The sequence below is a fragment of the Bufo gargarizans genome, chromosome 3 (genome assembly GCF_014858855.1).
Source record: "Bufo gargarizans isolate SCDJY-AF-19 chromosome 3, ASM1485885v1, whole genome shotgun sequence".
In the NCBI taxonomy this organism is placed as follows: Eukaryota; Metazoa; Chordata; class Amphibia; order Anura; family Bufonidae; genus Bufo; species Bufo gargarizans.
In genome coordinates, this window is record NC_058082.1 from 433,199,283 (window position 1) to 433,219,973 (window position 20,691).

The 20,691-nt window shown below is 42.4% G+C and overlaps 1 protein-coding gene across 5 annotated transcripts in view; it reads right to left on the reverse strand.

The window, feature by feature from the left end:
* The window catches only part of MAGI3 (membrane associated guanylate kinase, WW and PDZ domain containing 3), a 309,538-nt gene that overhangs the window by 164,692 nt on the left and 124,155 nt on the right, over nucleotides 1–20,691 (reverse strand). For all 5 annotated transcript variants that reach the window (XM_044283486.1, XM_044283484.1, XM_044283483.1 and 2 more), the window contains exon 2: nucleotides 8,055–8,171. In XM_044283486.1, coding sequence (XP_044139421.1) covers nucleotides 8,055–8,171 — 117 coding nt within the window. The remainder of the gene's footprint in view (nucleotides 1–8,054; nucleotides 8,172–20,691) is intronic.

Sequence of the window (20,691 nt, forward strand, 5' to 3'; positions counted from 1 at the left end):
TAAAGCCCGCCCCTCAGAGCCGGTGACGTCACCGAACACACTGCCGGGCGGAAGTTACCGCCCAGCAGTGTTATTGAAAACAAAAAAGGACGGGAGCGCATCAGAGCATGAGATGCTCCGATGCTAGCCTCAGGGGGGCTGTCTGGGTGAAAATAAGGGTATGTCCGGGTTCAGCTCTGAACCCGGACAACCCCTTTAACAGATTTAACAGTGATCATTGTGATGGGAATACCCCTTTAAAGGGAACCTGTCACCTCGATTTTGTGTATAGAGCTGAGGACATGGGTTGCTAGATCGCCGCTAGCACATCCGAAATATCCAGTCCCCATAGCTCTGTGTGCTTTTATTGTGGAAAAAAAACGATTTGATACATATGCAAATTAACATAAAAAGCTAAGGCTTCGTTCACATCACCGTTCAGCCTTTCCGTTCGCCTGCTCCGTTTAGGGGCAGTAGAACGGAAAGGACGGATAAGCACATAACTGACGCCAAACTGAGTCAAACTGAGTCCTTAGGACCCCATAGACTATAATGGTGTCCGTTATGTTTCTGCTCAGAAGATGATTTTTAAGTGGAGACAAAAGTCCTGCATGCACAACTTTTGTCTCCGCTTAAAAATCATCTTCTGAGCGGAAACATAACGGACCCCATTATAGTCTATGGGGTCCTAAGGGCTCCGTTTGACTCAGTTTGGCGTCAGTTATGTGCTTATCCGTCCTTTCCGTTCTCCTGCCCCTAAACGGAGCAGGAGAACGGAAAGGCTGAATGGTGATGTGAACGAAGCCTTACTTGTGTGACCAGAGAAGAGTCATATTTTCAAGCTCTGACTCATCTCAGATTAATTTGCATACGTATCAAATCGGTTTTTATACACAATAAAAGCACACAGAGCTATGGGGACTGGGTATTGCGGATGTGCTAGCGGCCATCTAGCAACCCATGTCCTCAGCTCTATACACAAAATCCCGGTGACAGGTTCCCTTTAAGGAGGTTATGTCTGACTGATGTAAAAAATAAAATGAAAGTCCGACATCATAAAGAACATGACACCCTCTTTCTCACAAAGCTAGGACCAGCCCTGTACCTCACATGGATCCAGAGATCTCCACATTCATTGCTCTGATAGATTTTCTTCAGCCTGGCAGCTAAGGGGTGTGTATCCTTTCTGCTGCAGTTCTCTCCCTAGAACCGGGGGACAGTTGAAGATTTAAACTGAGCAAATAGCTCACTGGCTATACAACATTTTTAATTACATGCACTTACAAAAGTACTCAGATCCAAGTGCTGGTTTTAAAAATTGAGACAGCCTCTTTAAAGGGATTGTCTACATCATAGCTAGGATTATGAACAAACTAAATCTAGCAGAGCAATTGGAACAATGAATGGGGAGCTCTCTGGGTCCATGTGAGGTACAAGGCTGGTTCTAAGTTTGCTAGAAAGAAATTGTCATGTACTATATGATGTCCGATTTTCTTTTTTTTTTACACTAATCATGGGATAACCCCTTTAAGTAGAAAAAGGGACTTGAAAATCCATACTAGTGATCAGTGGGGTGCCAGCAGGGAGAGGTCTACCATTAATCATCCCCACTATGGATAAATGTCTTGATTATGGGGAGAAACGTTTAATCTGAGGTACTGTAGATTTAAAGGGGTTATGCAATATCGTAAACAGACCCCCATGTGTCGGGCCTCTCACAGGTAATATAATTACCCTGCTTCCTGTGCCGCTTCTGGTCCCTCACCACTGCTGCTGCTTCTCCCCGTACACGGATGAAAACATCTGTGTCGGGAGAAAGCAGTCAATGGCAGACAGGGACGAGCCTCCCTAGCATCGCGGCACATATCTGTTTTTATTTTCTTATCGCATATTTTTTTCTATTTTATTTCCTGAACATGATTGTGGGGGCTGCCATCTTGCCCGAGCTGCAGTTAACTACATTTAGAGATCTGCTTCATAGCAGACACCATGGCCATAAAAAAGGCATGGATCGCACATCCCACGCCAGCATCCGCAGGAGTCGTGAAAAAGCAGTCCCACCCCTGCTATCAGGCTAAGGCCCCTTGGCACTTGGAGCCACCATACAGCACTGCACTATGAACACATCACAAAAGCTCACCTCTCCATGTGGCTAGTTTCAGATGAGCGAGTTGTCCAGGGCCGTCTTTACCAAGGGGCAAAAGGGGCAGCTGCCACGGGCCCAGTTGCTCCTGGGGGGCCCAAGGCAGCTGCCTCTTGAGCCCTGCTAGCCACTGCCCCGGGTGTCAGGCTGTCAGCTCTACCAGGAGTCCAGGCATCATGATCGTACTGTGTTAAAGTTGTGATTTAGGACCTAGGACCTTAATGACATCATCACCATGTGACCAGTAACCTAGCAATTGCTGGTCACATGGCTATGAGGTCATCACAGGTCCTGTGGAGTGTTGCAGAAGTTAACTGTGGAGCTTTGTTGTGTGAAGATTACATCAGAAAAAGGTGACACTCAGGGGCTGTTATGTTAATATACTGTAACATAACGACCCACTGTGTGGTGGGCTGTATACTGTGTGGTGGGCTGTATACTGTGTGGAACTGTGTGGGACTGTATACTGTGTGGTGGGCTGTATACTGTGTGGTGGGCTGTATACTGTGTGGTGGGCTGTATACTGTGGGGGGCTGTATACTGTGGGGTGGCTGTATACTGTGGGGGGGGCTGTATACTGTGGGGGGGGCTGTATAGTGTGAGGGGGGGCTGTACTGCTGTACTGTATACTGTGGGGGTCTGTATAATGTATACTGAGGGTGCAGTATAGTGTGGAGTGCTATACTGCTGTACTGTATAGTGTGGGGGGCTGTATCGTGTATTGTTTGGGGTGCTGTATACTGTGAGGTGTTGTATACTGTGAGGTGCTATATACTGTGGGGTACTGTATAGTGTGGGGTGCTATACTGCATACTGTGTGGTGCTGTATACTACAGGGTGCTATACTGAATACTGTGGGGTGCTGGGGTGCACTGTAACACTAGGGTGAGCCGAGCACCGGTCTCCTTCCTGCAGAGCGGTGCCCACTTCCAGCCTGAGCCCAGCTGCCCAGAGCACTGATCCTGAGCCGCTGGAGTCTTCAGAACTGGAAGTATTTACAGTCATTCACTGGACTCTACCAGATGTGTGGATTTTTTGTGTGTGTGTTGTGGTGGAGGGTGTGATTGCCTGCTAAGGTGTGGGAAGGCGGGATCCAGGGGGCCCAAGTAAATTTTTGCCCATGGTCCAATCAATATTAAAGACGGCCCTGGAGTTGTCTATGGGAAACATGCTCCGCGTGGGAGCGCGATTTTCCATCCTGGACTCTCTTCTTATAACTGGACATCACTGCATTATAATGATTTATAATGCTGTGTGTCCCGGTCCGACATCATCTGTAATGAATTGTATTGCCATAACGCCATCAATGCAATTCAGTAGATCCGAGGTTGGGCAGAGACACACAGCCACATGGCGCTTGTTTCCCGCAGACAACTCGCTTGCCTGAAATTGGCCAATCTGTAGAAAAAAAGCTATGGATCACACATCCAGATGCCAAGCATTGGTCTACTGCGTTTCTATTCTATTCTATCTATCTAATATCTATCGTACCTATCCATCTCATATCTATCGTACCTATCCATCTCATATCTATCGTATCTATCCATCTATCTATCACATATCTATCTATCTATCTCATATCTATCTATCTATTATCTATCTATCTAATATCTATCTATCTCTCTCATATCTATCAAATCAGCTTTATTGGCAAGACTAAATACATTTTAGCATTGTCAAAGCAAGTGGGAAATAATTGGGTAGGGTTGGGGGTGGGGACACGTCCAGGGTGGGGATATAGGAGCCCATGGTATATCAGGCTCCTCTCAGTCTATGGCAGGCAGTAATATATTGTGCTGCTATGGCCGTTGTGTTCTCCTCTTCCCCCAGCAGTATGGAGAGTCTCTCTTCCTCCTCCATGGAAGTGAAGTCTGGGCAGAGATCAGACAGTCTCCTGAAGTGAGTCTCCCTCACTGCTGAGTATTTGGGGCACCGCAGCAGGAAATGAGCCTCATCCTCCACGGTCTCCTGGTCGCACTGCTGGCACAGTCTGCTCTCCCTGGGCATGTACCTCTGTCGATGACGCCCGGATTCAATGAGCAGGCTGTGGGCGCTCAGTCTGTACCGGCTCAGGATCTGTCGGTCTTTTGGATTGGGGAGTTTGTACTCCCTCTGCAGGCTCTGGTATACTGTCAGCTTCAGCCCCTCTTTTATTACTCTGCTGTTCTTTGCTTTGCTCTCATCTATCTATCTATCTATCTATCTATCTATCTCATATCTATCGTACCCATCCTATCGTATCTATCATCGTATCTATTATATCAATCTATCTATTCTATCTATCTTCCATTTGTCTGTCTATCTAGGTGATATAGGTCATTGTTATTTTGCATGCAATGATAAGCAGATAACTGAAGTAAAGTTATCTGTATAAAACAAGAAGTGGCATCCATTATTAGGCTTAGTGACCAGTGCAAAAACTGCAGGATTTATGTTGCAAATTGTTTTGTTTAATATAGATATTGACGTGAAAAATTTAAAGTAACATCATCAAAATGCTTTAAACAATAGGTTGTTTTCTGATGACACAATACCTTTAAAAGAGAGTTTGTCAAGTAGTAACAAAGCAGATAAGAAGTTGTTTTTTTTGATAATTCCAGCTCACCCACTCCTATGCAGCCCCGTGTCTGTGTGCAGACCCGGTGTCAATTACACATGCATTATGCAATGGCAGAAGGTTAGTCCAGCACCAGGTCCAGAGATAAAAGTCAAACCTTTATTTAAACATGATAAAATCAACTGTAATCCTCAATGTGCATAAACCGACACGTTTCCGACAATGATGGCATGATTGCCATGACTAAAAGTATGCAGTCTGCGTGGGAAACGTGTAGACTTATGTACTTTGAGGATTACAGTTGATTTTATCATGTTTCAATAAAGGACTGACTTCTGGACCTGGTGCTGGACTAACCTCCTACCACTGTATTTGCTTACACTGTATATACGTATAGGACAGTCTAATCCCTATTAAACAATATCAGGTTTTACCGGCCATTATTCCCCACCACAAGCAGAAAAGTTCTAAATACACAGTTTCCAAATCCTCAACCAAATCCTCTTCTAAAATGCTTGTAATACTCCTCTAAATCTGCCACCAAAAATGACCTGTTTTCAGCTAGTGATCAGCGGCGGATTTGCTGTGTGAATTTAGCTAAATTATATTTTTGCCCAAAATGCACAGGATTACAGTAATGCACTAAGGCAGTGGTCCAGCTGACTTGCTGTCCATATTTGAAATACATTTAGAAATTAAAGAACTATAAAAAATAGATTTGGATTGACAAGGGCAGATCAATGTAATGGTGTAATGTAGGATCCAAAGTGACATATTGCCTTTTGGAATTAAAGGCCCTCATACACATTGAACTATCCCTTGATAAATAATGTCAGGGAAGAGCAAGATCAAGCGTGCGGAATTTCAACTCCAGACAACAGCTTTCTCCTCTGTCCTTATAGGATATACCTACATCCTTGGCCGAGCATGTATATGTATGAGGGATTCAAGAGAGACAGATGTTGGCCGACGGCTATGGACGGTGTATAGACACCTTATTACTGCTGTGATTCAGCAGGGCTGTTAATTAGTCGACACTGTTCTTACTGTACAAGATTTCTCTTCACCTAAATTATTCTTCTGATCGACTACACTGGCTACAAGGGAAAAGCCTGCTTACAAATGGCAGATGGGGAAGGCAGTGCAGACTATTTGGACAGATTTGATGAAATAAGCAGAAGTAATCAAAATGAACAGATTGATATGGGTAACACAACATGCTAAAGACATCAAGACTTCCAAAAGCACAGTTAATCCTCTTGAAACGAGTGCCCAGATACAATAACTCAAGGTGGAGGAACTTCTATTGGAGAACATTCAGGTGATGAAAAGCAAAAGATGGTTGGGTGCATACCACAAGCCATTCTTAAGATGGCCATACACATTAGATTAATAATGACCAAACCCATTGATTTCTGTGGCACCCCTGAAATTTTTCCAGATAATTGGTGCAATTAGACAAGTTTTGTTATACACATGTTTATTTCCTTTGTGTATATGGGAACACCACAAAAAAAACGGAGGAAAAAAAGCCAAAAATTATATAATTTCACGCAAAACTAGCTTCAGAGCAATGGGTTGTAAACTCCTTGAATATGCTGCTCACTGTGGATAAAGGAACCTGAAGATCTCTGGAGATGGACTTGTAACCTTGAGATTGTTGATATTCTTCCACAAATTCGGTTCTTAAAGGGGTATTCCCATCACAATGATAACTGTTAAATCTGTTGATGATGATGATTTGACAGTGAACATTTTTGTAAATACATTTCATTACCCAACTCCCACCCTTTTTGAGAAAATAAGTCCCCTCTTACCTGATTGTTGTCTTTCATCTCCCCTGGTTACAGCCACCCCTCGCCTGTTGAATCCTGTGGCCACGCTTGCACAGAAGCCTGAAGATTTTCTCCCGGCCGGGCCGTGCAATGTCCTGAACGCGCACGAGCCATGATGACTTCTTCCTGGCCAGTATAGTACAGAGCCACAAACGCGGCCTGTACTATACAGGCCAGGAATAAGTCACCAAGGTGCATGCGCAGTGGCGTGCTCGTTCAGGACATTGCGCGGCCGGGCCGGGAGAAAATCATCTTCTGCGCAAGCGCGGCACGGCCGGGAGAAGACGTCAATCAAGCCCAGCCGAATCAAGAAAGTGAACATTGCGCTCGCCGCAGGTAAGTATTAAAACTGCTGATGAGAATACCCCTTTAGGTCCTCAGACAGTTCTCTTCTCCTCTTTCTGTTCGCCATGCTTAATGTGGCACACACAGACACACAATGCAAAGATTGAGTCAACTTCTCCCCCTTCTGTCTGGTTTCAGGTGTCGGATTTTTATATTGCCCAGACCTGGTACTTGCCACTGGTGAGTTTGAACGAGTATCACATGCTTTAAACAAAGTTGTTGATCCACAATTTTGAAAAGGTGGCAAAAATCTTGTCCGAACCATTTTTGGAGTTTTGTGTGAAATTATGTCCAATCTGCCTTTTTTCTCTGTTTTTTTTTTGTGTTGTTCCAAAACACACAAAAGAAATAAACATGTGTATAACAAGACATGTGTAATTGTAATAATTTTCTGAGAGAAATACGTCATCTTCGGGAAACATTTCAGGGGTGCCAACACTTAACGGCTATAACTGTACGAGGGCCTCTTGACTCTTCCACATGTCAGGAATAGGATAGATGAGGATTGAGTAGTTGGATTTTCTCAGGGTAATGGCCCTTGCACACGACCGTATGCCCTCCCGTGAGCGGTCCATATGTCCCGACACGGCATTGATCGTGCGCACAGGAGCACTCAGCATCATAGATTACAATGATGCTGTGCATGTCGGGCCACCCACGGGACTATTGCCCGCACCTATAAGATCATATGAGTGTGGGACAATAGCCTCGCGGGTGGCCCGACGTGCATAGCATTATTGTAATCTATGATACCGTTTACTCCCGTGCGCACGGTCTATGCCGCTCTGGGACATATGGCCCGCTCACGGACCATATGTCTCGGAGGGCATATGGTCATGTGCAAGGGCCCTAAGCCATCACAAGAAATGTCTGGCAGCAGCTTACTACACTCCCTATTCAGAACAAATTCACCTGAGCTCTAAAACTTGAGATGTTTGGAGATACTTTGGCTACAGATGTATACATACTTTACATCAATGACAATCAGTGATCCTGTAATAATCAATTGGCAAATTCTCATTATTAGAATGCATAACCAGGATCTATGTTCTTTAGTTTTTTTTTATATAGATGCACAGGCTTAGCCATAACAGTTTTATGTAGAACAGGAGGTTCTTGAATCCCCCATAATTTGTGTTAGTAGGCTGTGTGACCAATGAGAATATACATGATCTGTTTATTATCTGGTACTTACAAGGTATTGTTCTTAGATAGAGGTTATCTCTTATCACTTGTTGTAGCTTATGGTCTATGGATCCCTTCTGGAACTGCAGACTCAGATAGTGACGGAGATCTTTATTAATAACTTTACCTGTAATGACACAAAAACAGCATTAAAATGTCTGCATCTATTTATTTCCATTACTCCACAGATTAACATCATCAAAATTTAGAAGACTTAACTGAATATCCCCACGAAGGGATCGTCTAGGATTAGGTTAAAACATGTTTTTTTTTTCTAATCCTGGACAACCTGAGAGCTCAATTTTAGCCTGTCTTTGATGGAGATTCTGGACCATTCAATATGGGCTGTTAGCTGTCATCCTCCAACATTCCTGAGGAAGAGACTCTACTTTTGAGTGGTCTAGATGGACATAATTAGTAGATAAATAGTGCTTTTATCCTTCTGGACACTGAAGCAATTAAAACATAATTTTAGACCATAAAATACTTAAAATGGTTTGTAGATTAGAAAAATCTGGCTACATTATAAATAAATAAAAAAAACTGTGCCACATGTCCTTGTGCTTTTTATTGCTGACTTTGAAAATTGGCCTCTTATCCAACAGTGCAGCAATCTGTATGGGGTAAAGATGGGTCGATCGCCCACAAAAATGAATTCCCCCATGACTGATTCTGCTTTTATTTATATACTGGGGTTCCTTAAGATACAATTACCTCAGGATATAATATTTTCATCATAAAATGGCCTTTCCAAGGCTATCATCAACTTAAACTAGACTCAACATACAGACTCAGATCCAACTAGGGATCAGCAATATCAACTATATCCCCACTATAACAATATCAAGAAATACCCACAAGGAGACATTATACTGTATGGGGGCCACAAGGAGACATTATACTGTATGGGGGCCACAAGGAGACATTATACTGTATAAGGGCTACAAGTTGTAGCCCCCAAACAGTATGATGTCTACTTCTTGCCCACATACAGTATACTGTTTGTTGCCTGCATACAGTGTAATGTATTCTTGTTGCCCCCATACAGTCTCCCTAACCACCCCCGGCCCACAGATTAGGTGACCTCCTGCAGTGTGCCCTGACCTGTACCCCCATGTAGTGTTGGAAGAGGAGCACCATGCTCTAGTAGTTGTTGTAGAGCCGGTCGTCACATCCTCCCGACAGAATAAACTTGCAGGCAGCACAGCGCTCACCGCCCTCCAGCAGCCCCATGCACGCAAGTATGTGGGTGCGCTGCCCAGCATGACGGCGGCAGGTGCCATGTAGACAGGGACAGCAGAGAGCAGCATGGTGCCGGGTCTACCTCACAGCGGGTTACACACTTATGCCGTACACTGCATCCGACACCCGGCAACACGTGAGATGGAGGGGCTGGAGACCTTTTGCTGCTGGCTGACTAGCAGCTGTATTTCATCAGTACAGTCGTGGCCAAAAGTTTTGAGAATGACACAAATATTAGTTTTCACAAAGTTTGCTGCTAAACTGCTTCTAGATCTTTGTTTCAGTTGTTTCTGTGATGTAGTGAAATATAATTACACGCACTTCATACATTTCAAAGGCTTTTATCGACAATTACATGACATTTATGCAAAGAGTCAGTATTTGCAGTGTTGGCCCTTCTTTTTCAGGACCTCTGCAATTCGACTGGGCTTGCTCTCAATCAACTTCTGGGCCAATTCCTGACTGATAGCAACCCATTCTTTCATAATCACTTCTTGGAGTTTGTCAGAATTAGTGGGTTTTTGTTTGTCCACCCGCCTTATGAGGATTGACCACAAGTTCTCAATGGGATTAAGATCTGGGGAGTTTCCAGGCCATGGACTCAAAATGTCAACGTTTTGGTCCCCGAGCCACTTAGTTATCACTTTTGCCTTATGGCATGGTGCTCCATCGTGCTGGAAAATGCATTGTTCTTCACCAAACTGTTGTTGGAAGAAGTTGCTGTTGGAGGGTGTTTTGGTACCATTCTTTATTCATGGCTGTGTTTTGGGGCAAAATTGTGAGTGAGTCCACTCCCTTGGATGTGAAGCAACCCCACACATGAATGGTCTCAGGATGCTTTACTGTTGCCATGACACAGGACTGATGGTAGCGCTCACCTTTTCTTCTCCGGACAAGCCTTTTTCCTGATGCCCCAAACAATCGGAAAGAGGCTTCATTGGAGAATATGACATTGCCCCAGTCCTCAGCAGTCCATTCACCATATTTTCTGCAGAAGATCAATCTGTCCCTGATGTTTTTTTTTGGAGAGAAGTGGTTTCTTTGCTGCCCTTCTTGACACCAGGCCATCTTCCAAAAGTCTTCGCCTCACTGTGCGTGCAGATGCGCTCACACCTGCCTGCTGCCATTCCTGAGCAAGCTCTGCACTGGTGGCACTCCGATCCCGCAGCTGAATCCTCTTTAGGAGACGATCCTGGCGCTTGCTGGACTTTCTTGGACGCCCTGAAGCCTTCTTAACAAGAATTGAACCTCTTTCCTTGAAGTTCTTGATGATCCTATAAATTGTTGATTGAGGTGCAATCTTGGTAGCCACAATATCCTTGCCTGTGAAGCCATTTTTATGCAATGCAATGATGGCTGCACGCGTTTCTTTGCAGGTCACCATGGTTAACAATGGAAGAACAATGATTTCAAGCATCACCCTCCTTTTAACAGGTCAAGTCTGCCATTTTAACCCAATCAGCCTGACATAATGATCTCCAACCTTGTGCTTGTCAACATTCTCACCTGAGTTAACAAGACAATTACTGAAATGATCTCAGCAGGTCCTTTAATGACAGCAATGAAATGCAGTGGAAAGGTTTTTTTGGGATTAAGTTAATTTTCATAGCAAAGAAGGACTATGCAATTCATTTGATCACTCTTCATAACATTCTGGAGTATATATAAAAAGCTATTATAAAAACTTAAGCAGCAACTTTTCCAATATTTATGTAATTCTCAAAACTTTTGGCCACGACTGTACACGCCATGTTTGTTTTAGAAGCGGTCAGCGATGTCAAGAGTGACCGCTTCTATGATGTCACTAAAATACCACGGTAATTAATGAACAACGATACCGCCATATCACCATTTCTTAATACCGCGGTATATTGTACATAGCTTCCATCATCTATTCCTTTATATGCTTTATCTGTCTTAGTTATCTGCTTATTTTTCATAACTCTTTAATTTCTCTCATCTTGGGATGACATTTTGGGGCTTTGGGACCAATTATTAGTCGTCCATAGAAATGTGGACTGAAGTTACAATGATTGTCCTGGAACCGTATAATATTGTAACCTGAGGGACCACTGTACATGAATTCTAACAGAAATGTAGGTCATCATGATCTTGAGGAGGCAGACCAAAATAACCCTGAGACATTGGCATGATGACTAAGAGAAGATCTGGTAGTAAGAGGGGAAATTGATTTTAACTTCACTTTGTGAATAACTTGGCACAGATCCTTAGATTGCAATCATCTGAAGGAAGCTGCAAAATGAACCTCTAAAATATATGTCATACACAACCCAAGGAAGTGACAATTGATGGTGCGTGGGGGCAGGGATTTTAAGTTTACCTTAAAACATGGTGTTTAATCTGTAGGCAGCAGGTTATAGAGCAGGAGGAGCTGAGCAGATTGGTATATAGTTTTGTATGTAACTATTTTGTATAACTTGTAACTTTATGCCTTCTCTTTCTGGACTTAGGAGTCCAGTGGGCGGTTACTGACCAGTGATGGACTTTCGGCTTACCGATCGACTTGACCGCTGGATTCCTAAACATGAATATAATTCAAATTCTGGTGAATCTTTTCCCACAAAACTTAAAATTTAAGGGCTAAACTTGTGAACTTTTGTAAAGAAAAATTAAAGTTGTGACAAGTTATCCATAGGATAGAGAACGGGGTATCTACTGACCCTTGGGACCCACCTAAATGAACAGAACAGTAGGTCTGGCATGCGCACGGCTGCTTCTCTATGGGAGTTCTGAAAAACAGCCAAGCGGTGTCCTTTGCTATAGATAAAGGGAGTGCCAGCGCACAGGCTCGACCTGCAGCTCCATTCATCTTGGAGGGCCCCGAGGAGTATGGGGTACCATTCTCATTATCGGCAATGGTCTCAGTGGTAGGACCCCCATCAATCTCAACCAGAATACCTCTTTTAAGAAATGTAGGTCTTACACAGATTACATGGAGTGCTGATCCATGATACAGTACAGTTAAATCAATCATTGCACTGTATGAGAATGAACAATCATTTGTCAGCAACGCAAAGAAGAGGCGCTGCCGATAAACGTTCATTTTTAAGCCCGCGTAAAAGGTGCAATCAACAAACAAGCTTTTGCTCATTTGTCAGGTGATCGGCGGACATATTTAGAAGGGACAACGATTGGGAACAAACATTCGGCGGATCATTGGCCTGTAGAAAATGGCCTATAGAAGGATAATCATTATTAAAATTAGTACTTTTCCGCTCAAACGCTAATCAATAAATACCTACTATAAAAAAATATGAGCGCTCCTACATATAACAATGAAATGCACTGAGGCAGTGAGACAGTCCTCTTCTAATATCACCAAAAGGAGGAAAACAGCTGGTCTATATCATAAAATCAGAGCAAATCCAGTTAAAATTCCAGACACTCTCCAGATAGACGTGAAGCAGCAGTACTGCAGGTTGCTCACTGACATTTAGTCATGTTCATGTTCCCTTTATATGTGCTGCTGCCCTGCTTCTCTCTTTAGAGATTTAATGTCAGAACTTCCTTTTGTGTAAGATAAAGCCTCAAAAGATTTGGAGTGAATACATCTCAGCCCAAGCATTGTATGTGGACCTATTTCTGGAATGCAGACCTCCCAATAGGCTCCATTTGTCAGATCACGTCAAGCAAGTGAACGTTTGACAAACTTCCTGATAGTTGAATCACTGTCACGTCTTTTGATGGTGGTCATGAATTAAGAACTGAAAAGCATATTGAGAAACCCATTTTACTCTGGAAGATGTCAGCCAAAAAAGTGAAACATTTGCAAACGCTGCACAAATTCTAGGGGAAAAGCTATATAACGAGTTCCCAAAATGCACCACTGTCCATTAGCCATAGCTTAAAAGGGTTTTCCAGGACTTTAGAACCGATGACCTATCCTCATATGTCATCAGTATTTGATTGGTAGGGGTCCGACTCCAGGGAACCCCAGTGATCAGCTGTTTAAGAAGCCACCAGCGCTTCTATGATGCGCCGCGGTCTTCTCCGTGCTAACCAAGCACAGCGCCGTACATTGTATAGTGGCTGTACTTGGTATTGCAGCTCAGCCCTATTCACTTCACTGTGACCCATGAATGTGTCATCACTCAGCCTAGGGTAAGCTGAAAGAAGGCCACCGCACTACTGTGAGCGCCGATGCCTTCTCAAACAGCTGATCGGCGGGGGTCCCGGATGTCAGACTTCCACTGATCAGATACTGATGACCTATCCAGAGCATATCAGTGATGGCTAACCTCCGGCACTCCAGCTGTGATAAAACTACAACTACCAGTATGCTCCATTCATTTCTGGAGAGTTCTGATAACGGCCAAGCAAGTGTGCACTTGCCAGAGGTTAACTATCGCAGGGATAGGTTATCAGTTCCAAAGTCTGGGAAACCCCATTAAAGGCGCCATCATGCTGGGAGTGCATGGTGACATCATCACACTGGGAGAGTAGGTCCTTCAGCTTCAAAAAAGTAGCAAATGACTCTGCACATGCAAGTGGATGAAGTTAGTAATTTTTTTTAGGCATTAAAAATAAAAACTGAAAATTACCATTGCTGGGGGCCACCATCACTGCTGGGGGGGGGCGCACTATGCGGAACATTATTATTACTGCGGGCCACCATGGGAGACATTATCACTGCTGGGGGCCATTATTGGGGACATTATCAATTCTGGGGTTGTGATATACCGGTAAATAAAAAAAATATGAAAAATTTACCATTTTTAATTACCATTTTCATGGCCGTTAAAAATGGATGCAAAATGGCCATTAAAAACGACCAGAAAATGGAAGCAAAAATGGTTGAAAAATGGCGATGAACAACTGACAGTGTGTCCATGTGAACGTAGCCTCAGAGGACTGCTGAAGCTTCATCCATAGGACAAGGGTTCAAATCTAATCAGGGGCAAAATCTGCAAGGAGTGTGCATGCTCTCCAGCTTTTGCCTTTGATTTTTCTTTTGGTATTCCACTTTCTTCTCACACTCAAAAGACATTCTGATGGAAACAATGATTTTTCATGCCACATAAATGATCAGATCAGCTGACATATTTACACGTGGCAATCATCAGGAACGAGCATTCCTACAACCGCTAGTTCCTGATAATTGCCCCAATAATCTACATGTGTAAATGGGACCTTAGTTACCGGTAAAGGACTTGATGAGGGGCTTCCACTAAATCTAGAGTAGAATGCTTAATACCATAATGTCTTGTCATTATCTGACTAAATATGGAATGAGACATTTCAATCAGTCGACAGATGGACGACCACAAAGTTGTCTTCCTAGAACAATGTATATTTTTCGACCGTCCATTGACTGAATGTACTACAAACAAACTGCCCTCCCCCAAAGGACCAAGATTTTGAAAGAATGTCAGTAATCTGTGTCTTAACCTTTCCGCCAATACCATGAGATCTACAACGGACGAGTAATAGAAGATTATGAGAAACTTTAGGTTTAGGGCCCTTTAACGACTGCCATACAATATTTCCACAGTGGCCGCCAAGAGGACATCTGATACACCACTTTTATTACAGCAGCAATTCTGATGCTGACACTATTGCTAACAGCCTCAGACATTGGACACTGATCGGAGACCAACAAAATTAGTCTATGAGCGTGTTAACCCCTTAGATGCTGCATCTAAGTTGTTTCACAAAGGAAGGGGCTCCCTCTGTCACTCATCACTACTCTCCTCCCCCCAAAGTGATCATGGAGGACTGATGCTTTACTAGGGCAGGTTTGCGACTAACAAGGACTCCTATTAGGCCATGTCAGAGGTTACCTGTCAGTACAGTCAATAATGCCTTGAAATACTATATACAGGTCAAAAAAATAAATATAGAATATCGTGCAAAGTTCATTTATTTCAGTAATCCAACTAAAATGTGAAACTAACATATGAGATACTCATTACATGCAGAGCGAGATATTTCAAGCCTTTACTTGTTATAATTTGGATGATTATGGCTTATAGCTTATGAAACCCCAAAGTCTCAATCTCAGGGGGTATGGATTAATTAGCCGACTAGAGTGTGACACTGAGTCTAGAATATTGAACCTTTTCATAATATTCTAGTTTTAAGTTGCATTAATGCAATTCCTTTTAAGTTGCATTACTGAAATAAATGGACTTTTGCACGATATTCTAATTTTTCAAGTTTCACCTGTATTTCAAAGCATTATAAAAGCAATCAAAAAACAGTTGGTTCAAGGAAGGAAAAACAAAAACATATAAAAAAGTTTAATAAAAAGTTTTAAGAATAAGACCCCTAAAAAAAAAAAAAAAAAAAAAAAATATATATACTATAATAATTACTATATGTTTTTACTATAGTAAGTTGTTACCACTGGCTTTGTAACTATCCAAAGAATAAAGTTAATTTAGGAGTCATACTGCACATTAAATAGAGAAAAATAAAAGTGCAAAAAAAAAAACAAATATAAAAATGACCTGAAATATGTTGCTTACCCTAAAGCAGTACCAAGAAAAATGTCACCACATCCCACAAAAAAAAAAATGAAACCCTCATATGTCCACATTAAGAAAATAAAAAATAATGGCTCTCTGACAAATATTAAATCATAAAAATGACTTTTTTCCCTAAAATATGTTTCTAATAAGCAATAATACTGAAAAGTAAAATAACAAGCTATACATATTAAGTATTGCGATCTTTGTACTGAGCCACAGCATACTATTTTAAAAAAAAAATTCTGTATGGTAAACAGTGAACAAAAAACAAAAAAAAAGGTTCAGTTATGATTCTTGAAATGCAATGTTGAAACCAGAGAAAAATTATTATTGAGCAGTAACAGAGTTCCAGTTCAACAGAGGTTAGTGGTGTGCTCCATGTGGTCGACATGTTGAAAATTGACAGTTAAGATAACCCACAAAATTTTTCTGTACTGAAGACTGCTGACTTGACTGTAATGACTTCCCAATCTTTACTCATTTTTTGTCATACCCCTCAATAACCTTTGGAAACAGGATACTTGAAGGTGACAGTCATCTGTGATCTATCAACATCTATCACTATAATGACACAACTAAATGAGCAAACACGAAGCATACAGTGAAATATGCCTACTATAGTTGGGCACTACAAGGTTGGGGATAAATTAAGACTTTTTATAGAGAGACTTTGCAATTTTACCTTTTAAGTGACAGCTGTCCACAAGACCATGCAACTCAGTCTGGCCTTCTGGCCTTTAGTTGAGGGCCAACATTGAAAATTTGCTCTACAAAAAGTCTCCATATAGCTCCAGCCTTACATTTCAGTCATACTAAGGTTGAAGGGGTTGTGCCAAGTTTTGAAGTTATCCTCTATCCACAGGATAACTAGCTGATGGCTGGAGGACCAACCGCTGGCACTTCTGCCAATCTGATGGAGTGGCAAATTAGGCATGTGCTCTGCCACTCCATTCATTCTCTATGGGACTGTCGGAGATAGCCGAGTATAGCTCTTCTTTGGAGCGGCACAAGAATCAAAAGGCACAATTATATTATTGTCTGCTGTATAGTGTGAATCGGGCCTTTCATTATTCAGGCTTTATTGCTGGTATGTTAATAAATGAATATGACAATATCACCTCTGCATGCCAACCCTCATCGTATAAAGATTCTTCAAACAATCCGTCCATGTTATGCTATGTACAGTATTCTATTAAATGCTACATGGACAATGATATTAAAATGCGTGCATTACTGTCATAAGCACCAAGGTCGCCGCCTGGAGGTAACAACCTAACTTAAAAAGGATAATCTGGTCCCAGTGAATAAATGTTATTAAAAGCTAAAATATTTTCAAAAAAACGTAAGTTTTCTAAATTCCTAGAATTTTAAAGACCTATGGACCTCCGCCAATCATCTGTTTGAAGAGGGGGCGCTCCATGCGAGTGCTGCTCCCTCTTCATTACACTACGTATCGTCTCCTCTGGAGCGGTAGCATAGTGTAATTAAGAAATACTTTCTCTATCCAAGTGAATGGAACGAGTAATTGTAATTATACTCGCTTCCGAGACAACAGGAAGTGTAATGAACAGGAAGTGGCGCTCGCTTGGAGAGCTGATCTGAGGGGCCAACATTCAAAATTTGCTCTACAAAAAGTCTCCATATAGCTCCAGCCTTACATTTCAGTCATACTAAGGTTAAAGGGGTTGTGCCAAGTTTTGAAGTTATCCTCTATTCACAGGATAACTAGCTGATCGCTGGAGGACCAACCGCTGGCACTTCGGCCAATCTGATGGAGTGGCAAATTAGGCATGTGCTCTGCCACTCAATTCATTCTCTATGGGACTGTCGGAGATAGCTGAGTACAGCTCTTGGCTAAAAGGGAGAGGGAGGGACTGGCAGAAAAAGGAGCAAAGGCAGAGATCTATGAGAAGCCACTAGATAAATGAGCTTCCACAGAATAGTGCACTTCTTCTATAAAGTACTCGATGCTATCATTTGTATTCATTTGAGTTGACGTCTTCTACCATTGGAAAAATAAACAGCTTTATGTAGAAAGAGCTTAATACAGCAAAAAAAGATGAAACGGCTATTTTGATCTTAAGATTCTTAAGATGGTCCCCATGACAATACCAATTCCCTTAAAATAAAAATAAAGAGTATTTGAAATGAAGAGGTTGAGACCATATAGCTATATGGAAGACGTTATGTGCTTTGTTAAACCCACGCACAAGATGACATAAAACACTTAATCTCAAGAGATTCTCCGAGTTATTAAAGAGCTTTCAGTTGGACAGTGTTGAAACGAAACAGAAGACGACAGCTTTACAAGAACAACCAACGGCAACCAAGATATCACTGTAATTGGCTTCCAGAGCTGGATTCATTCCGCTTTTGGGGGAAAAAAATAAAAAATCATTGACTTCGGCATGCCCGAGGGAACAGATTTACAATGGTCTGTTCTAAGTTTTATCATCAAACAAAATGGTGGTTGCAGACAAGCCAAGTAACATGAGACCTCTAGACAACGAGAGGTTGGCACACTTTGTAAAATGGCAGCAGTACAACAAGAATGTTTCAAAGGACACTGACATTTCAAAGAACACTCTGGGGTACACTCTTGATATGCCTAGTACAGGGCCTAAGGGAGTGCAGAAGGATTCAAAGAACATAAAAGAGAGGATCCATGTGTGCAGTCCTGCCTCCTTCAAGCCTAGCGCTAGGAATAACACAGGTATGGTTTTGCCAACAATCCTACAAATGGGGGCTTCGGCACGCTGCCTTCAGAAGACAAAAATAGTGAATGCAATTCCACACCCCAAAGGGCTCTCTGAAGTGGTTATCGTGGTCAGAATAACATTCTCTTCAGCCATAAATAGTTGACATATGGCTGAATTCATACTGAGAACTTAAAATAGCCATGGGGGGGGGGGGGGGGGGGGTGGCCCCATGTTGAACGCAGATCCAAAGTGTTATAAGGTTGGATAACACAAGTAGGCACAGTTAACAAAAGTAGGTGGGGTCTGCAATACTGTAGTGTAGCAAAAAATACCACCCCTGCAGAACCAAATAACAGTGCAGCACAAGTGCTTGGTTTACGCTCTAAATAACAATATCCTTTTCTCATCAGAATGGCTCCCTCTGCTTGTAGGACATTCCCAAAAATAACATGGATGGCAGGGAATTAGAAACCCTCTGATACCCATCAGTATTCTGCAGAGTACAGAATGAGGACAGCAATCTGCATCCGACTGAGAGACTACGTAAAACGCAGTCTAGTCTAGGAAAGTAACTTCATGGAATCCATTGGGAAAGACTCTGTTAACGTTAGGTAATTGCTACTGAGGACATTATCCAAATGTATTAGGCAAAGTAAATTTAAAATGTAAAGTATGAAGTTGTACATTAGAATAAAGATACAAGTTGAGAGTAATGGGACAGTACACAGGGTTTAACTCCATATCCAGCAAGCGATAAAACTGAGAAATAGAAAGGCTAGTTCTGCCAAGCATAATGGCGCGGAGGCGAGATCACAGAGGATGACACAGCAGTTGTCCTGCTTTGACATCTCAGCTTTTCAAAGTGTATCAGATTTGTAGATGTAGACTGTGGATGACTGCAGTGGTTGAAGAGCTAATACGGCTACTTTCACACTCATGTTTGGTGCGGATCCGTCATGGATCTGCACAGACGGATCCATTCAGATTATACAACCACATGCATCCGTTCAGAACGGATCCGTTTGTATTATCTTTAACATAGCCAAAACGGATCCGTCTTGAACACCATTGAAACTCAATGGGGGACGGATACGTTCTGTATTGTGCCATATTGTGTCAGTTAAAACTCAGTTCGGCCTTCATTCCGCTTTGGAAGCAGACCCCAAAACGCTGCTAGTAGTGTTTTGGTGTCTGTCTCCAAAGCGGAATGGAGGCGGAACGGAGCCAAAGTGATGCATTCTGAGCAGATCCTTATCCATTCAGAATGCATTAAGGGCAAAACTGATCAGTTCTGGACCGCTTGTGAGAGCCCTGAATGGATAGCCTAACTTACACTGTGGCCACTGCCACATTATTTCATAGGATTAAACCAAAGTCGATTGACTGAAGTTACTCTCGCACTCGCGTTTTGGCTTTCCGTTTGTGAGATCCGTTCAGGGCTCCCACAAGCGGTCCAAAACGGATCAGTTTTGCCTTTAATCCATTCTGAATGGAAAAGGATCCGCTCAGAACGCATCAGTTTGCCTCCGTTCTGTCACCATTCCGCTCTGCAGTGCTTTGCTGTCCGCCTGACGAAGCAGAGCCAAACTGATCCGTCCTGACACACAATGTAAGTCAATGGGGACGGATCTGTTTTCCCTGACACAATAGAAAACTGATCCGTCCCCCATTGACTTTCAATAGTGTTCAAGATGGATGCGTCATGGCTATAGAAGACATAATACAACCGGATCCGTTCATGACGGATGCATGCGGGTGTATTATTGTAATGGGAGCGTTTTTGCAGATCCATAACGGACGAACATCATGGAGAACATCTTGAGTTTTTTTTTTTTTTGCATGCGATTAGTCTGTTCTATATTTATCAGCTTAGAAAGTTAATGAAGAAAAATACCATTCTTCTTGAAGATGAGGCTGTTCTGATGAAATACATAACTCACTGAACCCTGCTTAATGTGCTTTCTGGGAAAATGACAGGGGCACAATAGATAGCTTTGTGGCGTTCTGTCAGATGGATGAAGTTGAGATACAATGTCTGGGCTATTTGTGGGCTGCAGGGCCACTGTGGATCTGCTGATATGACAGATTTGCTAATGACATCTGACAGGAGTGTCACAAAGCAATGATTGTGAAGGACCTTCCTGTAAAATAAGATATAAAAATATTTTCTTTGGAGCGGCACAAGAATCAAAGGCACAATTATATTATTGTCTGC